The sequence below is a fragment of the Equus asinus genome, chromosome 3 (genome assembly GCF_041296235.1).
Source record: "Equus asinus isolate D_3611 breed Donkey chromosome 3, EquAss-T2T_v2, whole genome shotgun sequence".
Taxonomy (NCBI): domain Eukaryota; kingdom Metazoa; phylum Chordata; class Mammalia; order Perissodactyla; family Equidae; genus Equus; species Equus asinus.
Genome location: NC_091792.1, coordinates 130,727,107 through 130,749,473, shown reverse-complemented (window position 1 = coordinate 130,749,473; position 22,367 = coordinate 130,727,107). Strand labels below are relative to the sequence as shown.

At 41.5% G+C, this 22,367-nt stretch overlaps 1 protein-coding gene across 8 annotated transcripts in view; it reads left to right on the top strand.

Moving 5' to 3' along the window:
* The window catches only part of FAM114A1 (family with sequence similarity 114 member A1), a 166,275-nt gene that overhangs the window by 118,418 nt on the left and 25,490 nt on the right, over positions 1 to 22,367 (top strand). For 4 of the 8 annotated variants that reach the window (XM_070506037.1, XM_070506035.1, XM_014827396.3 and 1 more), the window contains 4 exons: positions 11,224 to 11,337; positions 11,460 to 11,566; positions 14,231 to 14,365; positions 19,807 to 19,959. In XM_070506037.1, coding sequence (XP_070362138.1) covers positions 11,224 to 11,337; positions 11,460 to 11,566; positions 14,231 to 14,365; positions 19,807 to 19,959 — 509 coding nt within the window. The remainder of the gene's footprint in view (positions 1 to 11,223; positions 11,338 to 11,459; positions 11,567 to 14,230; positions 14,366 to 19,806; positions 19,960 to 22,367) is intronic. The other 4 variants (XM_070506034.1, XM_070506036.1, XM_014827398.3 and 1 more) reach the window with 1 other exon arrangement.

Below are 22,367 nucleotides of genomic sequence, written 5' to 3'. Positions count from 1 at the left end.
AGAGACTGAGGCAGAGATTAGTGTGCTGGAGTTTTGCGGTGAAGGGCTCTCAGGAGCAAGCCAGCCTTGCCAGACAGTGACGGATTGCAAAGCAGCGCTGGGCAAGGAAAAAGTCGAACTGCAATGCAGCTGCCTCAGAGGCCTTGCCTATCCCACAGGGAACTTGGGCTTTGGGGTGCCTCTTCAGACATGTCCCCCATTAATGCACAGGGCCAGGCTTTTGTATCACCAACTCCTGCATTGCCCAGTCATTATAGTAGAGTCTTGGGGAAACTGACTCCCTTTGGTGAAGGGCACTTCGGAGGGACGCATTCAGCTGAGAGCTGTCAGCAGACAACACTCCAAGCAATGGGAGAATGAGCATGGTGCTGCCTGGGCAGCATACCAGCCTCCACCCGTGTCTGCGTGTGCTGAGACGTCCACTGCACTGTCGTGAAGTGGAAAAAGCCAGGTCCAGAACACTTAGATGTAGTAGATGCTTTTTAAAAATTTTTCCTGAAAGGAATCAAAAGAAACAAATTAAAGTTGTTCTTTTTAGCGGGAAATGGGGGAGTGGGAGCGGGAAGGAGGGCAGGACCACTTTAAGTCTTCTGAGAACTTTGAGCGTTCTTTTGGAAGTGTCTCTTATATCACAGCAAATATAATAAAATGCATCCACGTCTGTCATTAAATGTATAATTTATATATAATCATGTAAGAGTTGAATTTACTTGAAGTATAATTGATGAGTTGACCTAATATTACATTTTGAATACATAAAAAAATATTAATTTCTATTTTGCAAATTTTCTTTTTTATCTTTTAGAATCAATAATTTTTTTCAGGTCCTAAATATTTCCGTAGGCCCTTATAAGCTCATAGACTCTATTGTCTATTATGTCAGTGGAAGCTGCCTAGGGAGAAAGAGTCTGGTCCACCTTTTCTGTTTCTATACATTTTTTTTTTTGACCAAGATTAGCCCTGAGCTAACTACTGCCAATCCTCCTCCTTTTTGCTGAGGAAGGCTGGCCCCTGAGCTAACATCCGTGCCCATCTTCCTCTACTTTATACGTGGGATGCCTACCACAGCATGGCGTGCCAAGCGGTGCCATGTCTGCACCCGGGATCTGAACCGGTGAGCCCCGGGCCACCGAGAAGCGGAACGTGCAAACTTAACTCCTGTGCCACCAGGCCAGCCTCTGTTTCTATACTCTTTGAATTTGCTAATATTATAAATATTATTATTTTAAAAATCAACCAGATCTATCAGGGAAGTGAGATTATGGGATTTTTTTTTTAAAGATTCTTTTTTTGTGTGTGTGGAAGATTAGCCCTGAGCTAACCTGAGCTAACATCCACCACCAATCCTCCTCTTTTTTTTTGCTGAGGAAGATTGGCCCTGAGCTAACATCTGTGCCCATCTTCCTCTATTTTATATGTGAGATGCCTACCAAGATCCTTTTTTTTAAAATTTTTTTTATTTTTTTAATTGCAGTAACATTGGATTATACCAATATGTAGCTTTCAGATGTACATCATAATGTATTTTGAATTCTGTGTAGATTACATCATGTTCACCACCCAAAAACTAATTATAGTCCATTCCCTCACGTGTGAGCCTAATCACCCCTTTTGCCTTCCCCCCTTCTCCTATGGTAACTGCCAATCCAATCTCCATTGCTTTGTGTGTGTTTGTCATGGTTTTTATCTTCTACTTATGAGTGAGATCATACAGTATTTGACTTTCTCCCTCTGACTTATTTCACTCAGCATAATACCCTCAAGGTCCATCCATGTTGTCACAAATGGCTGGATTTCATCATTTCTTATGGCTAAGTGGTATTCTATTGAGTATGTATACCACATCTTCTTTATCCATTCATCTCTTGATGGGCACCTAGGTTGCTTCCAAGTCTTGGCTATTGTGCACAATACTGCAATGAACATAGGGGTACGTGTATCTTTATGCATTTGTGTTTTCAAGTTCTTTGGATAAATACCCAGCAGTGGAATAGCTGGATCTTATGGTAGATCTATTCTTAATATTCTGAGGATACTCCATACTGCCTTCCATAGTGGCTGCACCAGTTTGCACTCCCACCAGCAGTGTATGAGGGTTCCCTTCTCTCCACATCCTCTCCAACACTTGTTGTTTTCTGTCTTGTTAATTATAGCCATTCTGACTGGAGTGAGGTGATATCTCATTGTAGTTTTGATTTGCATTTCCCTGATAGCTATTGATGTTGAGCATCTTTTCATATGCCTGTTGGCCATCTGTATGTCTTCTTTGGAGAGATCTCTGTTCATATCTTTTGCCCATTTTTTAATTGCGTTGTTGGTTTTCTTGGTGTTGAGATGTATGAGTTCTTTGTATATTTTGGATATTAACCCCTTGTCTGATATATGGTTTGCAAATATCTTCTCCCAATTGTTAGGTTGTCTTTTCGTTTTGCTGATGGTTTCCTTTGCTGTGCAGAAGACTTTTAGTTTGATGTAGTCCCATTTGTTCATTTTTTCTTTTGTTTCCCTTGCCCAGTCAGATATGGTACTTGAAAATATGCTGCTAAGACCGATGTCAAAGAGTGTACTGCCTATGTTTTCTTCTAGAAGTTTCATGGTTTCGGGTCTTACGTTCAAATCTTTAATCCATTTTGAGTTGATTTTTGTGCATGGTGTAAGATAATGGTCTACTTTCATTCTTTTGCATGTGGCTGTCCAGTTTTCCCAACACCATTTATTGAAGAGACTCTCCTTTCTCCATCGTATGCTCTTGGCTCCCTTGTGGAATATTAGCTGTCCATAAATGTGTGGGTTTATTTCTGGGCTCTCAGTTCTTTTCCATTGATCTGTGTGTCTGTTTTTATGCCAGTACCATGCTATTTTGGTTACTATAGCTTTGTAGTATATTTTGAAATCAGGGGGTGTGATACCTCCAGCTTTGTTCTTTTTTCTCAGGAATCCTTTGGCTATTCAGGGTCTTTTGTTGTTCCATATAAATTTTAGGGTTCTTTGTTCTATTTCTGTGAAAAATGTTGCTGGAACTTTGATAGGGATTGTGTTGAATCTATAGATTGCTTTAGGAAGTATGAACATTTTAACGATGTTAATTCTTCCAATCCAAGAGCACGGAATATCTTTCCATTTCTTTGTTTCTTCTTCGATTTCTTTCAACAGTTTTATAGTTTTCAGTGTACAGATCTTTCACCTCTTTGGTTAAGTTTATTCCTAGGTATTTTATTCTTTTTGTTGCAACTGTAAATGGGATTGTATTCTTAATTTCTCTTTCTGCTACTTGGTTGTTAGTGTATAGAAATGCAACCGATTTTTGTATGTTGATTTTGTATCCTGCTGCTTGACTGTATTCATTTATTGTTTCCATAAGGTTTTTAGTGGATTCTTTAGGGTTTTCTATATATAAAATCATGTCGTCTGCAAAGAGTGACAGTTTCACTTCTTCTTTTCCAATATGGATCCCTTTTATTTCTTTTTTTGCCTGATTGCTCAGGCTAGGACTTCCAATATTATGTTAAATGAGTGGTGACAGTGGGCATCCTTGTCTGGTTCCTGTTCTTAGAGAGATAGCTTTCAGTTTTTCTCTATTGAGAATGATATTTGCTGTGAGTTTGTCATATATGGCCTTTATTATGTTGAGGTATTTTCCTTCTGTACAATTTTATTTAGAGTTTTTATCATAAATGGATGCTGTATCTTGTCAAATGCTTTCTCTGCATCTATTGAGATGATCCTGTGATTTTTATTCTTCATTTTGTTAATGTGGTGTATCACGTTGATAGATTTGAGAATGTTGAACCATCCCTGCATCCCTGGAATGAAACCCACTTGGTCATGATGTATGATCTCTTTAATGTATTGTTGTATTCGATCTGCTAGTATTTTGTTGAGGATTTTTGCATTGATGTTCATCAGTGATATTGGCCTGTAATTTTCTTTTTCTGTGTTGTCCTTGTCAGGTTTTGGTATTAGGATGATGTTGGCTTCGTAGAAGGAGTTAGGAAGCCTCCCCTCCTCTTCAATGTTTTGGAAGAGTTTGAAAAGGATAGGTATTAAGTCTTCTTTGAATGTTTGGTAGAATTCACCAGGGAAGCCATCTGGTCCTGGACTTTTATTTTTGGGGAGGTTTTTGATTGCTGTTTCAATGTCCTTACTGGTGATTGGTCTATTCAAGTTTTCTACTTCTTCTTGGTCCAGTTTTGGAAGGTTGTATGTTTCTAAGAATTTGTCCATTTCTTCTACATTATCCAATTTGTTTGCATATAGCTTTTTGTAGTATTCTCTTATTATCTTTTGTATTTCTGGGGTGTCCGTTGTAATCTGTCCTCTTTCACTTCTGATTTTATTTATTTGAGCCTTTGCTCTTTTTTTCTTGGTGAGTCTAGCTAAAGGTTTGTTAATTTTTTTAATCTTTTCAAAGAACCAGCTCTTGGTTTCATTAATTTTTTCTATTGTTGTTTTAGTCTCCATTTCATTTATTTCTGCTCTGATTTTTATTATTTCCTTCCTTCTGCTGATTTTGGGCTTTGTTTGTTCTTCTTTCTCCAGTACCTTTAGATGCACTTTTAGATTGTTTATTTAGGATTTTTCTTGTTTGTTGAGGTAGGCCTGAATTGCTATAAACTTCTCTCTTAGAACCGCTTTTGCTGTATCCCACAGATTTTGGCATGTTGTATTTTCATTTTCATTTGTCTCCAGGAATTTTTAAATTTCTCTTTTGATTTCTTCATTGAGCTGGTCGTTGTTCAGTAGCATTTTGTTTAATCTCGACATTTTTATGGTTTTTCTGGTTTTCTCCCTGTAGTTTATTTCTAGTTTCATACCATTGTGGTCAGAAAAGATGCATGGTATTGTTTCAGTCTTCTTAAATTTATTGAGACTTGTTTTGTGGCCTAATATGTGATCAGTCCTGGAGAATGTTCCATGTGCATTTGAAAAGAATGTGTATTCTGTGGGTTTTGGATGGAATGTTCTATATATATATCTACTAAGTCCATCTGGTCTAAGGTGTCATTTAAGGCCAGTGTTTCCTTATTGATCTTCTGTTTGGATGATGTATCCATTGCTGTAAGTGGAGTGTTAAAGTCCTCTGCTATTATTGTGTTACTGTCTATTTCTCCTTTTATACCTGTTAATAATTGCTTTATATATTTAGGAGCTCCTATGTTGGGTGCATAGATAATTGCAAGTGTTATATGCTCTTGTTGGATTATTCCCTTTATCATTATGTAGCGCCCTTCTTTGTGTCTTGTTACAGTTTTTGTTTTAAAGTCTATTTTGTCTGATATAAGGATTATTACCACAGCTTTCTTTTCATTACTATTTGAATGGAATATCTTTTTCCATCCTTTCACTTTCAGTTTGTGAGTGTCTTCAGGTCTGAAGTGTGTCTCTTGTATGCAGCATATACATAGGTCTTGTTTTTTTATCCACTTGGCCACTCTGTGGCATTTGATTGGAGCATTTAGTCCATTGATGTTTAAATAGCTATTGATAAATGTGTATTTATTGCCATTTTGTTACTTTTTTTCCTAGGTGTTTTAGTAGTTCTTCTCTGTTCCTTTCTTCTTCTCTTGCTCTCTTCCCTTGTGGTTTGATGGCTTGCACACTTCCCAAACCCCTGGAGCGTACCCTGACACTGCACTGCAGAGGCCCCCACCTCTCCACCAATGCCCCACACAGTTCACCTGGTCCTCACACAGGACCTGCGCTACAGAGGCAGACACACTCACCTGCCTGTAGAGGATTAAGGCACCTTGTCAATGCAGTCTGAAAAATAGCCTGAGGGCTTGCTATTGAATGGGGCCAGTCCCTAGGGCAGGCTACCTACCCTGGCTGAACTGGATAAAATCTGTGCTCTAGTGGGTGTGGCAGACCCCTGTGCTAACAGGCCAAGGGAAGAACCTCAATATCACCCACCAGGGTCTGTGTCAGCACACCTGGACCAGGTCAGAACAATGGCCCCCACTAATGTCAGTCTCTGGAGAGGTCCCTTTTCTCACCAAGATGCCACCACAGCCCACCAGGTGAGTCTCATTTCACCAAAGGACTGTCAGCCTTCTCTCTGGTAATTTTAGGTTGCTGCACTGAGTGAGATTGTGCATGGGCCCTTTAAGACCCGGGTCTTTTCAGCTTTCAGCCGATAGCTTTTCTGGGGGTGTCCTAGCTGCAGTTAATAGCCATTGAAGCCAGACAGTAAGACCCCCATCTCAGTTGGGCTGAGTCTGAAGTATGCTTATAGCAGTATCAGCCCCCGCTCTGGACCTCACTCCTCCAGGGAGGGCTGCGTACCTTAGGGTGGCTCCCGCCTGGCCAGCTGAGAAGCTCTGCTGCTCCCAAACATGGGTTTTTTTCCTCTCCGGCAGGAATTTTTCTGCCTCTTCTGCCTTAGTCAGGACTGTCCCTTGTTGTGTGGGTTCTTTTTATCCAATTTTCAGTTCTCTATCCAGGTTAATTTTTCCAAAAATAGTTGTAATCTGGTTGTGTTCGTGGGAGGAGATGAATTCAGAGTCTGCTTATGCCGCCATCTTGGCAAGATCCCCAAGATTCTTTTTTATATATCCATTTTTTAAAAAGAAAAATGAAGAAAGAAAGGAAATGAAGAAGGAAAGGTTATGTTAAAAATTAAAGCAATCTAAAAGGGGGAACCCTCTGAGTGAGTTAGCTGGTGCCCCAGTTAGGAGTCCTTTACCAAATGAGACAACTAGAAAGTATGGTAGAGCTACCTAATCATCCAGGGTGCTGCCCAGAACTGCTGTTGTTCCCCTAAGTTACCACTCCATCAGAGAGACCCTCCCACGAATGATTTTCATCTTTCAGAAAGAAGGGAGCCCTCCCTTCAATGGGATTTTGGTCTTGGTGGAACTCACAAGAAGAGGCTTGGTGAAATCACAGTGCTTTTTGAGAAAAAAATTAAACTGGAGGTATAAGATAGCACAGTGTCTTAGGATCTGTGCCCCACAGCACAGAGATGATCCTAAAAACATCAAGCTATGTCAACCCAAGGCATGGCTAGCAGGGGTAGGATTAGAGAAGGTTTCACTGCAGTGACCTTCCTTCACCTTGCTGTTTGGTCAAGGTAGGGTAAGTCAACCTAATTTTAGCATAAACCAGTCTTTTAAAAATGAGGAAGGTCCTGATCAAGGATTTGATTTCCAAGGAGTTATAGAAATGAGACTAAATTGACATTTAATCAACTATAAATCACATATAAAACTTTCTTAATATGAAATAGTGATTGAGTGTGTGAGTTCTAGAGTCAGAAGGACTGGGCTTGAATCCTGCCTCTGCCACTTATTGGCTTTGGGACCTTGGGCAAGGGATTTCACATCACCAGGTCTCAGTTTCCTCAGTTGTGAAATGGGTATAATAATATCCCTTACTTCATAATGAGAAGATTATATGAGATAATTTACTGTACTAAAAACATTTAGTCCAGTGCCTGGGACATAGTAAGTGCTCAGTAAATGTGAAAGCCAGTACCAAGGCTTTCACGTATTTCTCTTCAGTGACCTTATAAAACCCTAGGAGATGGATGTTATAACCTTCCTTTCAGAGAAAACACAAGAGCAGAGACTCAGAGAGGTTAAGTAATTCGTCAAGATTGCACAGCTAATGAATAGTGGAACCAAAATTCCTTCAGAAGACTCCTGACTCCTAAGTTTAGAGTTTTCCGCTAGAGTATATGTGATAAATTAAACACTAGCCAGGCCAGCCCCAGTGGCCTAGTGGTTAAGTTCAGCTCACTCCACTTCAGCGGTCTGGGTTTTATTCCCAGGCACAGACCTACACTTCTCTGTTAGAGGTCATTCTGTGCTGGTGGCCCACATACTAAAAAAATAGAAGAAGACTGGCATGGGTGTTAGCTCAGGGTGAATCTTCCTCAGCAAAGAAAATAAATAAACACCAACCAGTCATTTAACATTTGTCTTAAAATGACGCAGTATCACAGCATTTATACAGCATTCTTGTCTTTGTAATACTCACCTTCTTTTTACTGTGATAAGTCAAAAGTTAAAGGATATTCCATCTTTAGAACTATGGAATTTGGAGGAGTTTCACTTCTTTGAGGATGGTTAGGGTTCATCCTGACATGTGAAGGAATGAATCCGTGAACTATACCCTATAGTATTATTCATATTTGTTGTTTTTCTCTCTTATTGGTAGAACCCAGTCAATATCTCTGAGAATGAATCACTCCCACTCAAAAGGCAACAATGACCCCATTTTATTACTTCCTTATTCTGGGCACTAGATGTCACACTAAGTAAAGTTTTAAAAGTTATTCTTCAAAGTAGGGTGTGGCATAGAGTCTAAACCTTAGCTGTGGAAAACCATAGCTTTGTGTTTCTAGTAGAATGCAGTAAAGATGTACTTTCACTAACAAAAGAATTCACAAAAGAGAATTGTTAAGCAGAAAATATAACTGGAGAAACCTTAAGTATGTGCAATTCTTTGTATATCACTTATACCTCAGTAAAGCTATTAATGTGTGTGTGTGTAGTTGGAGTTGCAGCCTATTGTCATGTCTGTTAAACAGACACTTCCCATTTATATGCACATAAAATTGGTATTTTCTTCCAGAAACAACGTAATTTTCCTAGAGGCAGCTTTTGCATACATGTCCGTGATCATTTGTGTTCTGAGATGGTGAGAGGCTGTTCTTCTCTGGGAAGAGAATCAGACATCCCTCAGCTGCACGGGGTGTAGAAGGGGAAAGAGGAGATAATGACAGTGAGGTTCATGAAACCCTGAGTGGTCTCAGAGAAGGATGTGGAACCATCTTTCTCGTATGGCTTATGCAGAGTAGATGTGGCAGATGCCTCCCAGCCCTCTCAAACTCGTTTATTCCTTGATTGGAGCCCTCAGAAATCTAGATGAGGATCTTAGCTGAGGTTGGGATGTACATTATTTCCTTTTGGAAAACATGTTTTTAAAAGATGGCAAGGAATATGGGCTCGGTGTATAAATAAGTTAGATGATTATATCCTAACTTAAATATGTTACTGAAACTCCAGTAAGTTTCCATCGAAATGCTTGGAATTCGTTGGAAGCGAGAGAGAATTAATTCAAGACTTAGCTTTAGCAGTTCCAGTGCATCTTTTTTTTTTCCGAATAACTCAATAAAGAATCTGAACTGTGTCTAATGATCTGCACATGAATATGGACATATTTCTGTATGCAATTAGTGTCGTAAATGTTATAAATATAAATTAAGTTTCATTGTTTTCTAGATAGTGTATAATGACAGGTGATTCCCACTGGACATAATTAGCCTTATGTCTATTTGGTAAATATCAGTGCCCTGATTATGTTAAGATTGCTCTGATAAGAGGGGCCCTTCACCGGCTTGCTTCTACACACCCTGCCTCTGCATGTCCAGAAACCCTGCGGGGCTGCCCAGGCCGCACGAGGAGAGGCGTCATAACAACCTTGGTCCTAGCAGCATCAGGACCAGCCACCTTGGCAAGTTCCTGCTCTGAGTTGGGAGAGTGCCACAGCCACGCCTGGGGGCGTTCTCCTTGAACTCCCGCAAGGAAGTCCTTTTACTTCACAGGAGGAAACGCAGGCTCAGAGAGGTTTAAACAGCAACAGCAGCGGAAACAAAAGGAAGTCTGAGGCTCTCAAAATCTTCACGGGCGTCTCATCCCGTGGTCAGTCTTAAAGAAGGACGTTTTCTGGTCTACAGGAAGTGCAGTGCAAGGGCGGCATCCAGACTCACCCCCTGAGAGCCCCCCCAAGACCCTCCAAGTCAGCACTAAATAAAACCAACACAGATGCTACCCACAGGGCCCCAGCGTGTGCTCCCCACTTCACCCTCAGCACGGATCCGGGAGATTGTATGGCTAACCCACTTTACAGACAAGGAAACCAAAGTCAAAAAATTTACCTGAGGTCCCACTGAATGGGGTTTTTCTCCTTGTTTGAAGATTCCAGGCTGCATTTTCTTTTGCTTGTTTTCCAAAATAAAAGTAGTGACTTCGGAAAAAAAAAAAAAGAGATTGCTCTGATAAGTAAAGTTACAACTGATAAAATACTGCTATTTGGGTTTGGGATTCATCCATGTCTTTCTCTTATTTGGGAGATGGACAACTGGTAATTTTAACATGCCTTCTGCGACTAGGTGCTTCTCTTTGGCTCTCAATCCTGCCATGATGTGGGACTTTTTTCCCCACATATTAATATTGCTACTGCCTTTGGTTTTAACAACCTGAAGTTGCCCAGGTCCCTAGTGAAATCTTTCATTTTCTCCCTGATTGCTAAGGGGGAGATGAGTACCATGAGGATGGCAGCTCATGCTATTTCTCCTTCAAGAACTCAAACAGCACTGAGGACCGTTAATTTTTACTTTCAGTTTGGGAAATCTGAGAGAGGCTATTATAGCTCATCATGGGGGCCTCTACGGAGAAAAAAAAAACCTCCAAAATAAAATGTAGGCAAGACTATTTCTCTATCAGGCCAAGGGTGGTCTCTGTGTGTTGGGGTGGAGGTGGGGGTGCAGGAATGAGAAGGTTGACTCTGTATTGAATACCCACTGTGCTGGGCTCTGGGGAGTATGGGTATTGTCCCCACTCAGAGGGAGTAAAACCAGTGCCCTTCACCTGGCTGACCACTGTTGTAGCTTGTGTTTGGACTGTACTGTTTAAGACAACTGTCAGAGCTGTTGGATGCCCTTCCTGGTTTTCCCACTGACTTGTCTTTTGAGTTTGACACATCAGCTCCAGACTCTGCACTCTGCATGCTAAAGGAATGACCTGGACTGATTTCAGTTCAACGAATAGTCATGGAGCACCCGCAATGGGCTAGGCCTGCAAGGAATCAAAAAAATGAATGATGCAAAGGTGCTTTGAGCAGCTTAGAAAAGAGTAAAGAGGATCAGACAAGGACACTATTCACAGATAATGTCTTGGGTTTGACACCCCAGGTTGCTAGTTAGATGGTGTGAGAAGCAAAAGGGAATAATAAAATATCTGGGAGCTCTTTACATATGTTTATTTCATTGCTGCTCACAACAACCCAATGAAGAAACTGAGTCACTGACGGGTCAGGTAACTTCTCCAAAGTCACCTGACTAGGCAGTGGTGAAGCTGAGCTCAGATTGGAACCACACTGTGGAAGTTCTGTTAACCGCCACACTTTCTCCCAGTCAGGATATACACCTACAGCTGACAACAGCTCTGGAAGATGAGCGATTGAATTGTATCTATGAACCGCATTTTTATTTCCTGACAGGTCATGGATTGACAGCAGTCAAGGAAAAAGCAGGGGCCACCCTGCGGATTCATAGTGTAAATTCCAGCTCTTCTGAAGGGGCCCAAACTGATACCGAAAATGGAGTCCCTCAAAGTGAGTAATATATTTACTTTGGGGGTTTCTTGGACTTGGGCTATGTTACACTATGTGCACAAATAGAAGATTGTGAAGTTTAGGTCAGCACAGTGAACTCTAAAAGGGTTTTTTCTCTTTAGTAGCAGATGCAGCCACAGATGAGAGCCCCGCAGAAAGCCCACCTGCTTCTCCTTCCTCAGGGTCTCGGGGCGTGCTGTCAGCCATCACCAGCGTGGTTCAAAACACAGTAAGTCATCAGCTGCTTCCTCTGTTTTCCCTGGTGTCTTCCAGTGCCTTCTTTTGATATCTCTATGTACCAGTGACCTAGATACATCAGAGACGAGGTGGCTGTGCTCACCACTTGGGATCGTGGTTTTGTTACGCTTTCTCCTACAGAGTAGGCGTAACCTTGGAACTAAAATAATAAGGGTGAAATGAAATATATATTATGTTTAAAAGAAAGGAGCTGCTTAGAAGGAACATTTTTCAGTCTAATGAGGCAGTGTCCTTTCCAATTGCTGAAAGGACAGCCTCCGGCTGTGGGGAGAAAGAGTTCTTTCTTAGAGCTGGGACAGCTGTTTTTCCTAAGATGGTCTGTGTCTCTTAACCTTCAATTTGAAAAATTATAAAGCCATTCAAACAACAAAAAAATACCAGTAAGGAATCAGAAACAACATCCCAGAGATGTTTCTAAAGTGTTTCCAGGTAACTAAGACCAACATTCTTTCCCATCCCTACTTCCCAATTCCCACTCTGCCCCTTCCTTGAATAATCCTAAATACTGCCCTGGCCCCCCCACCCCCAGCCCCTGCCTGCCTCTTAAAGAGGCTTGTTATTGGCAACAAAACACCGATGAATAATGAAAAAAGGGGGAGGGGCCGGCCCCGTGGCCGAGATGTTAAGGCCAAGTGGTTAAGGCCGAGTGGTTAAGGCCGAGTGGTTAAGTTCATGCGCTCCACTTCTGCCGCCCAGGGTTTCGCTGGTTCGGATCCTGGGTGCGGACATGGCACCGCTCATCAGGCCATGCTGAGGTGGCGTCCCACATGCCACAACCAGAAGGACCCACAACTAAAGCTACATAACTATGTACCAGGGGGCTTTGGGGAGAAAAAGGAAAAATAAAATCTTTAAAAAAAAAAAAGAAAAAAGGGGGAGGCACCCCAACTGAGATGAGGCAGCTAGCTGATCTTCAGGAAGAAAAAATTTATCTTCTGCTACATAAAACCAATTAACTAGTTTTTCTAGAAATATGGTTCATCCAATTTATTCATTCATGCATTATAACAAAAAAGGTGATTAGCTCTCACTACGTGCCAGGACTATACTAGATGTTGGGCATATGCTGACAAGCCAGAGGGCATAATATCCTGAAAGACAGAGACAACTCCACTGGCAAATACAGTGTAATGTGGGAAGAAGAAGGATCTGTGGACACACATATCGGGGTATCTTACCCAGACTTTGGGGTCAGGGCATGCCAGAAATAGGAAATGATGGCTCCTCTCCTTGCCACTTAAAGACCTCTGGGCTAAGTAGGATGAAGGAGGAGCAGCAAGTATGTTTTAGAAGTCAAGCAGCAATACAAGTCTAGTGTGCCCACAGGGGAGTTTGTAGGGTTCAGATGGGAGGGAGCTCTTTCAACATCTCTGGTTTGGGAAATGAATGCGTGGTCTCCCTGGGCTGCAACGCAGGGCACTCTGAGTTTGTCTTCAGCATCCTCGCATCCCTTTCTATGTTCTCTCCAACCTTCTGGTCCTCCCTTTTCCCAAGCTCCAGACATGCCCACCAGGTCTTCCCTTACTCAAAGTCCTTATGTCCTTTCTTCTCCTATTTTATTCTCCACTGAAGTAATCCCTCACAGGATGTTAGGAGAAAATAAATCAAATTATGCAAAAGTGCGATAACTGATATTCCATTGTCCACCCAAAGTATGTGTATTTTAAAATCTGTTTTATGGTGTATTATTGATTGGCTTCCAAATCTGAACACAAAGTCTAAATGTCCAAGGTGGAAATGGCTAATGAATTATACTAATTCAGTGAAATCAAATATTCCTATTGAAGTGAGAGTTATGAAGATCGGAAAGTGAATATAGGCAATAATATAAAATATAACATATGAATTCGTGTAAGGTGGGAAAAAACACGGGTGTGTGCATATTGTAACTGGAATTGTGTATTTGAATGTATGTACAGAAGAGGCTTCAAAGCAACGTCAGCAGTTCTGTTTATATGAGTGCTTTATGTGAGGACGTCTTAGTTGTTTTCATCTTTTTGTTTTAAAGGAAAACAAAGGGATTTGCAGGAGGAGAACTGTGTGATAGAACCGTTTCTAAAGCTCGTAGTATATGGAAATCAACTTGTCTTATTTCATGAAGATACTAATTATAGGCGGTTATTTCGACTTTCTGAAAGTGTGCAAGAACCAGCTGAAACAGCCTGAGGGTCCTATACTCCAGGGCCCTCGATTAAAGAATTCCCCAAATTGGCAAGAGTAGTTGACATTTTAATAGACTGCTCCAAATAGTTCTGTTACATTTTAATAGACTACTCCAAATAATTCTGTTAAAATTTTTTCAGGCAAAAACAGCAAAATTGGGTCACCCATTAATTTTATGTCCTAGATACATATCTATTTGTACACACAGAGCCAGTAAAACTAATCCCACGTATGCTTTGGTTTTTCCTAAGCATCCTTTTTTAATAACATTGTATGTCCCACAAATTATGTGGCATATGCTCTTCCAAGGAAAAGAAAATAGGATTACATGGATGATAAATCTCCAGATGAGATAAATATCGTGACTTTATATTGATTTTAATATTTGAAGATAGCGCCATCTAGGAGTTGCTGACTGCTACGAAACAGCAAAACATGAAAATCTAATTTCATGCAATTACCTCATGTGTAGGGTAAAAGTGTCTTAACGGGAGGTCTCGATGCTCTGGAATTCATCGGCAAGAAAACCATGAACGTCCTTGCAGAGAGCGACCCAGGCTTTAAGCGCACCAAGACACTCATGGAGAGAACTGTGTCCTTGTCTCAGGTGGGGTTATATACTTTTGCAATTTTTTCTTTCAGTCAATAAAGTTAATACATTTTTATTAGGTATTTTAAAGCACATGACACAAAATAGTAGAGAGTGAAAATTGAGTTTCTAAATCACTTCTTTCTTCCGCCACTTAGTTCCTCATGGGAAGCAACCACTGTTAACAGCTCCTTATGGATTCTGTCAGAATTATCATAGAGCTATAGATATAGGTAGCCATACATATATACGTATGTATATACACATATGCACATATATATGTATATACTTTTTCAACCAAATGGTAGCATATTAACCACACTCTTTTGTACCTTGCTTTATTCACTTAATAATTTCTTGAAGTTTGTTCCATTTATGCCATTTGTCTTACTCCATTTGGGCTGCTATAACAGAATACCATAGACGGCGTGGCTTGTAAACAACAAACATTTATTTCTCATAGTTCTGGAGACTGGGAAGTCCAAGATCAAGGTGCCGGCAGATTCAGTGTCTAGTGAGGACCTGCTTCCTGGTTCATAGATAACCATCTTTTGCCCATGCCCTCACGTGGTGGAAGGGAGCTCTCTGGGGCATCTTTTATAAGGGCACTAATCCCATTCATGAGGGCTCCACCCTCAGAATCTGATCGCCTTTCAAAGGCCCCACCTTCAAATACCGTTACACTGGGGAGTAGGTTTCAATATGTGAATTTGGGGGGGACACAGCATTCAGTCCGTAGTCCCATTGCATATATTCCAGCTCTACCACTTTCTAGCTGCATGACCTTGAGCAGGTTACTTAACCTTTCTGTGCCTCAGTTTACTCATCTGTACACCGGGAGTAACATCAATACTGATGTTTTGTTTTGAGATTACTGATAGCTCTGTTGAGAGAATTAAATGAGTTGGAATAGAACCTGACTCATAGTGAGCACTCAGGAAGGGTAGGTGTTGTTGTCATTATTATGTATCAGTATAATAGGCAGAAATGTTATCTCATTGAAATTTTGATTTATATTTCCCTTACTCTGTGCAAAGATGGGCTTCTCCTCTCATACTTCCAGCTTTAAGGTTTTCCAACCCTCCTTGAAAAATACAATATGAAGAGTTTAATCTATGTTTTGCTTACTTACAGTAGTGAAGAAAATTAAAAATAATATTTATCTTATTTTCCAAATAGAAAACTCTAATATTGAACTTGCTCTTTCAGATGGGACATGCCGAGCTCATATCCCTCAGTGCAAGAAGGCCCTTTGTCCCCTTCCTCCTTAAGAGTCCGATACACCAGGTCTCGCTGTGCCCTACTGAAATCAGGATCAGCTGAGGTAGCAGCGGATTTTGTAAATTTCACAGGCAAGACAAACATAGCTTCTCATGCCTGGGTCCTGGGAAGCCATGAGGGAGCTGTCACTGACAACATGTGAGTGGCAGTTCCTGAAAAGCTTTTCTTTTAAGCTATTTCTTCCTCTCTTCCAGAATAATCCGCACATAACCACTCTGATATTACAGCCCAGGCGTGGTCATCTACACCATCACCATACTGATCTTTAAAAAAAAAAACAGATTTGTGTTAATCAGATAATTAATACTAGATGTTGTAAAAAGAAAAAAAAACCAACAACAACAAAACCCAACCCTCAAGTATTAATGTGGCTTAGAACAAAAAAGATTTACCTTTTGCTTCTATAGTGTGAATGTTCCTGTTCAGGGGCCCCTGCTGGGCAGCTCTCTTCTGAGCCCACATCTTGTGGCTCTGCCATCCTGAAAACCTTTACTTTCAGCCTCATAGAAAGGGGAAGGAAATATGCAGAGGGCCATATGGGACAATTTAGGACTAACCCTGGAAGTGGCATATGTCACTATTACCCTCATTCCTTTGGCCAAAACTCTCATATAGTTCACCGAATTCAACTCAGGCAGGCTGAGAAACACAGTTCAGTTGTGTGTGTAGAAGGAAAAGGATATTTGGTGAGCACATAGGAGTATTTTTGCCACAAGATTATGTATATATTTATAAATTATATAGATACATGTACATACATGAAAACATATATGAATTTTTCATTCATTCATTCGTTCATTCATTCATTACAGAAATATATGTCTATATAAATTTGATTCTAGTTAAGAAGGTGGTAACGTGGGGGGAAGTGTGACCAAGTGCAGAAACTGGCTAACTCTATTGGCTTCTTTGGCTTAAGTTTACAGACGTGTAAAATGAAGAATTGGACCTGGTCAGTTTCCCAGATTACTGTAGTTTTTGTGCCACTTTCACAATTTTTATCAGATTTGCGTTCAATCTACTGCTAAAAAGTAAGTAGCAATGCTCAGAGAAATGTGTCATCCAAGAATCCACACTGGCCATGTGCGGTGTTTGTTCTACTTACACGTCTGAAACACATGGGGAAAGTGTGCTACACAACATTCTGGGGCACACTTGAGCCTTGCACTTGCAATCCACTTGGCTGGCTTAAGCTGGATCTCCACAACACTACTGACCTTAACCTCCCTCCAAACGGTAATTTTTCATTCATTCATTTGTTCATTCATTCATTCCACAAATGCGTTTTGAATGTCCACTATGTGCCAGACACTGTTCCAAGATCTTGAGATACATCAGTAGCCAAAATGGATAAAAATCCCTGTCCTTAAGGAGATTTCATTCCAGTGAGGAGAGAGAAACAATAATCAACATTATCTAGTATTTTAGAAGATGATGAGTGCTGTGGAAAAAAAGAGAAACTAGAGCAGGAAGAGCATAATCAGGAGTGTGGGAGTGAGGGGCAGGTTAAGTATTAAATTGGATTGTGAGGGGGTGGCCTCATGGAGATGATGACATTTGAGCAAATATTTGAAGGAGATGAGGGGCTTGACCATGTGAAAATCTGAGTACAGCACATTCCATGCAGAAAGAGCAGCTTGTGCAAAGGCCCTGAGGCAGGAGTATCTGGTATGAACAAGGAGCAGCAGGGATGGTACGTGGTGGAAGAGGAGTGAGCCAGGATGAGAGTTGTTCAAGATGGGGCCAGAGAGGTAATGGGGAGCAGGTGATGGCAGATCATCGAGGGCATTTGTAAGGACCTTGGGTTTTACTGTTAGTGAAATGAGGAAACCATTGCAGCATTTTGAAAAGAGGAATGACGAGATCTCGCTTTGAAAGGATCAGCCTCATTACTGTGTTGAAAATAGACTGGGTAGCAGGGAGGGCCACAGGCAGGGAAACCAGTTAGCGTGTGTATCAGGGTGCGTCCTCCCAGAAGCAGATGCCAAGTGGGCTTAAGCACGTGAAGATTTTATTAGGGGAAATGCCTGAGTGGGAGAAAGTGGGCAGGGGATACCCGGGAAGGCTGGCAGGGCCATCAGGCCAATATGCAAGTCTGACCCCAGTGAAGGTGAGGGGGAGAGAAGGTAGGGTGGAAGCGTCCTAGACTGCTGTGCTCTCTAAGGAAAGTTGGGCAAAGCCACGGAAGGGTCCTCCAGCCAAAGTCCGCTGACAAAGGAGCTCCTGTCTCCCGGGAACAGGTCTGCCCTAGTGTCCCTGCTGCTCCGGTGACGAGTAGGGACAGGTCGTGGGAGGCCTGACCTCCAGGTCAGTGAGGGATTTCAAAGTGCAGCACCTGGGCCTTCGGTCATTTATGCTCTGCTCTCACAGCCACCTCGGGAGGCCACTGCCGTTACCTAAACAAGAGGGAACGGTGGCTCAGAGGCGCGTGCAGCCATGAAGGTAGCGGCGAACGCTGATTCTGGGTATAGTTAGAAGGTCGATCCAGGTTTCCGGAGGGATGGAATGTGGGGTATGAGATAAAAGGAGGAGGCAGGGATGACCCCGAAGTTTTTGGCCTGAGCAGCTGGAAGGATGACCCGGCCATCGACTGAGATAGAGGAGTCTGCTGTGTTTTTCCTAATCCGCACTAAATAACTATAGAAATCAGAAACGTTCGTCCACGCACTCCCTAAATTTCTCCCGTATTCTATCCCAGTGGTACCCGGACACCTGAATAACGCGGAGACACGGTGCTTCTCCAGTCCCATGGGTCTAAGTCTCCAGAGCTGCCCGTCCGCTAGGAAGTCTTCAGGCCAGAATCACTCCTTGCTGTTTAAAACCATCTTTTCTTTTCCAGAGGGAAAATAGAGCCAACACCCTGTGTCAAGCCAGTTCTTCTTTAGGCAACTTTAATTTCACTTTCCATTTCCTGAGTGAATCCTGATCATTCCAGAGTGACACTTCCCCTTTCCCTTCCAAGTCGTGCCTTTTCCTCTCTATTCCAAAGTACAGATTTAGAGATGGAAGTTGGTGTAGAGAAAGGAAGCAATTTCCATGTCACTTTGTTATTTTCTTTTACCACCACCAAGCCAGTGAGACCAGTGGGGGTGGTCGGGTTTTATTGTAAGTGTTGAAAATTCCCAGTGATGATTTGCTGGGGTTGTCTTGAAAACTTTAGAATTCAGAGCTTGTACTTATTTCGTCTTAAGGACAGGCAGGAGGGCGAATTCTGTCTGCGGTCCAGTGGGTTTTTGGCTGATAACCTCAAGAACCCAAAAGGAGAATGAGGTTGATTGTTTTATTGACACAATAAAAACCAGAATCTGTTCTTCCATGACCTTCCCGTTGTGACCTTGTGGTGGCCAGTGTATTTATGGTGCTCTTCAAGCTATTAAAGAACCCTATAAACTTAATGCCCAGTAAATTTGATTTAGGAATCCAATAAAAGAGGCTTAGAATCAAAGACAGCGAGGATAGGAAATTGGGAGTAACTGGTGGACATGTGTGTATTTTGTTGTCTTTTTATTATTCACTGAAAAAAATAACTGGAGAAAAATTATCCACCTGGAGAGAAACTCGGTTCACAGTCATACTTCTTGAGACCAATCTAGGAATTGATAAGCTAACATTCTTATTTATATTCACTACCTGGTGAAGAAAACATTAGGAGTTTACATTTTACTAATTTTTTCATCAAAGATTTTAATAACCACACATATAAAATTTTTTAAATAGTATAATTCATATTAAATCAGATCAGCTTACTACTGCTTTGAAGTCTGCTTGGGCGCAGAAGTTGCAATTAATCCTGTCACAGTAGATTAAGTTTTCCAAGTGTACATAAAATTTGTGCATTATAGAAAGTTTGGACATTTTAGAAAACAAGAAAATTAATCACACACGACAAACACTTTAGTGGAAACCACTGTTAAGCGTTTGTTGTGCTTCTTTCCAATTCTGTTCCTGGGCATAGAATTTTTGCTTTGTTTTGTCATGTATAAAATGAACACACAAAAAAGTGGAATATTGCGTAAAAATTATCAGTCAAATAAATTTTTTTTTTAGAAATTCCAAAGTGACTAAAACCTGCCCTTCTCAAATGTAAAGTCAGTCCTCGTGTGCTACCCTTCCGTCTTACGCAGGCAGTGGGGCTTTCAAGCGTACGTCTAGTGCACAAACACTGTGTGTTTCTGCAGATGTTGAGGGAAGCCAAAGAGAAAGAGAAGCAGAGACTGGCGCAGCAGCTCACGGCCGAGAGGACTGCGCACTACGGGATGCTGTTTGATGAGTACCAAGGTTTGTCACACCTGGAAGCCCTGGAAATTCTGTCCAATGAAAGTGAAAGCAAGGTACGTCTGCGCTGGGTGTTGGAAATAGCATGTCCACTAATACGCTTTTTTAAACATGAAAGAAACTGGAAAATCTTCATTAAAATATCGCATTTTTAGAGCTTCATAATTATTGTGCTAAGGTCACAAATACTGTACAGCCTGATGACCCCCTCATGCTCCATATTATGTCCTCTCTGTCCTGCGCCAAGCTCTTACCCCTCCCCAGCCCCAAGAGGGCCAGCACGAGGAGAGTCATCACTACCCCCCCTCATGGTGCAGAAGGCTGCTCAGAAACTCTGCTGTCAGGCTCCTGGCCCTGTGCCTCCCTTTGCTGACGTGGTACCAGGTCAGAGATGCCCTACAGGCCACATCTTCATTCCTACCCAGTGAAAACAAAGCAGCTGATGTTTTTTTCAGACTGTAGGGTTCTAATATATTTAGCTTTATGGGTTATATAGTTATTTTTCTCCCATTTCTTAGAAAGCCTGGGTCACAAAGGGCAGGGTTATCTCACCGGGCGTTCAAGTTCTATTTGGGAATGCTCCTGAACAGAAACCTGGGAATTACCTAACAACCCTGCACGTTCGCACTCCCCACTGTGATCTCGAGAAACAAAACATGAAGAGCAGAAATCATCAGGGTTTGGGGATTTCTATTTTAAGAATCTACGTGGTGAGTGTGTGTGTGTCTTTATTTAGCAAACACTTACAGAGTCACTGTTCTAAGCACTTTAAAACTGTTAACTTATTTAATTGTATATGGCAATTTTGTGTGGATGTCAGGCTGACTGTACTCAGGGCTGTTTTTCCAACGGAGGCCACAGGACAATACCCTCTGAACCTCCTGTGAGAGGCTCTAGGCCATCCCAGTGACATTCACTGGGGAGAGGCAGGTCCTCAGACAGGAAGTTGACCTTGGAAGTGAGCCTTAGAATGGAAAAATGATTTTTTGTTGTTGTTGTTGTTGAGGAAGATTGGCCTTAAGCTAACATCTGTGACAATCTTCCTCTATTTTGTATGTGGGACACCGCCACTGCGTGGCTTGATGAGGGGTGTGTATGTCCGTGCCCAGGATCTGAACCTGTGAACCCCAGGCCACTTAAGCAGAGTGTGTGAACTTAACCACTATGCCACTGGGCTGGACCCTAGAAAAGTGATTTTTGACTCTCTCTAGGCCATGCCTTCTTATATTTGGACTTTGAGGAGATTGAGACATTCTTGATGCCCACCTCATCAGGGACAGATGACCTCTGCCATATAGGCAACCAAGAGCCACACAGGATGGAGACACACACACAGCACACACCCAAGATTATCAAGTTCTATATTACTATCTATATTTATTCCCTTTTCTGTTTATCTGTGAGCCATCATTGACAGTCTTATGGTTAAACTGTTAAAGGATAATTTTTTTCAAAAGCAAAATCATGACTCAGATACAAAATGAACATGAATTAAAGAATTTATTTAGCTCATTAATTAAATGAAGGAATGAGACAGATGTTATAACCAGTTCAAAGGGAAAGTCAAAGCGTAAATTTATATGGAGTAAAGCAATTTGAGATGAAAGTACGAATGGACACAAGCTGGCTTTTCCACAGGAGGGGAAATGGTCCCTCCACTGGACAAAAGTCATTCTCATGTCTGTGGACAAGAATCATTTCACGCTGCTATCAGCCAGCTACAATTTATATAGTTGTAAAATTGCTCCCATGAAAGCAGAATCTGAAAATCTGGTAAGTTGCTCTCTAGAAAATACAGTTTTCTACTCAAGCACGAATTTTTCCCTGTAAAAGCTGGATTTAGGGTCAGACATCATATTATCAAATACCACTCAATAGCTGTACGATTTTGGACCTGTCTTGCCTCAATTGCCTTATCTATGAAATGAGAATAATAATAAAACCTACTTCATAGGATTATTAAAAGAATTAAATGAGACAATTCATGTGAAACCAGTCGCAGCATACCTAGTACATGATAAGCTCTCAATAAATGTTAGCTGCCATTTTATGCATGTGTACATATATGCATATATAATGTGGGTGACATTTTATTTTTATATGCATTTTTATGTTATATGTATATATTTGTTATTATTATTAAAAACTATTGCAGGGCAGCATGGCCCCTGGAAGTTATGGTGGTAGAGAGAGATTCTACTCTGGCCAGTTCCATCACAGGTCTCAGCTGTGAAACAGCCCCAGGCCCCTAAGCAAAGAGCCCCAAGGGACTGATGTTGCTGGAAAGGAGGCTTGGTCCCTGGAGGGTGCATTTCCCTCTGTTGGCACACTGCTCCCACAAGCACTGCTTTCTTCCTCCAGCCTGGAGATTTTTGTAGTATTCATAGTAAGGAATGCAGAATTTTTTCTTGGCTTAGTAATGATGGTTACTGGATGCTATAATAAACAGTCCTAAAATGTCTGA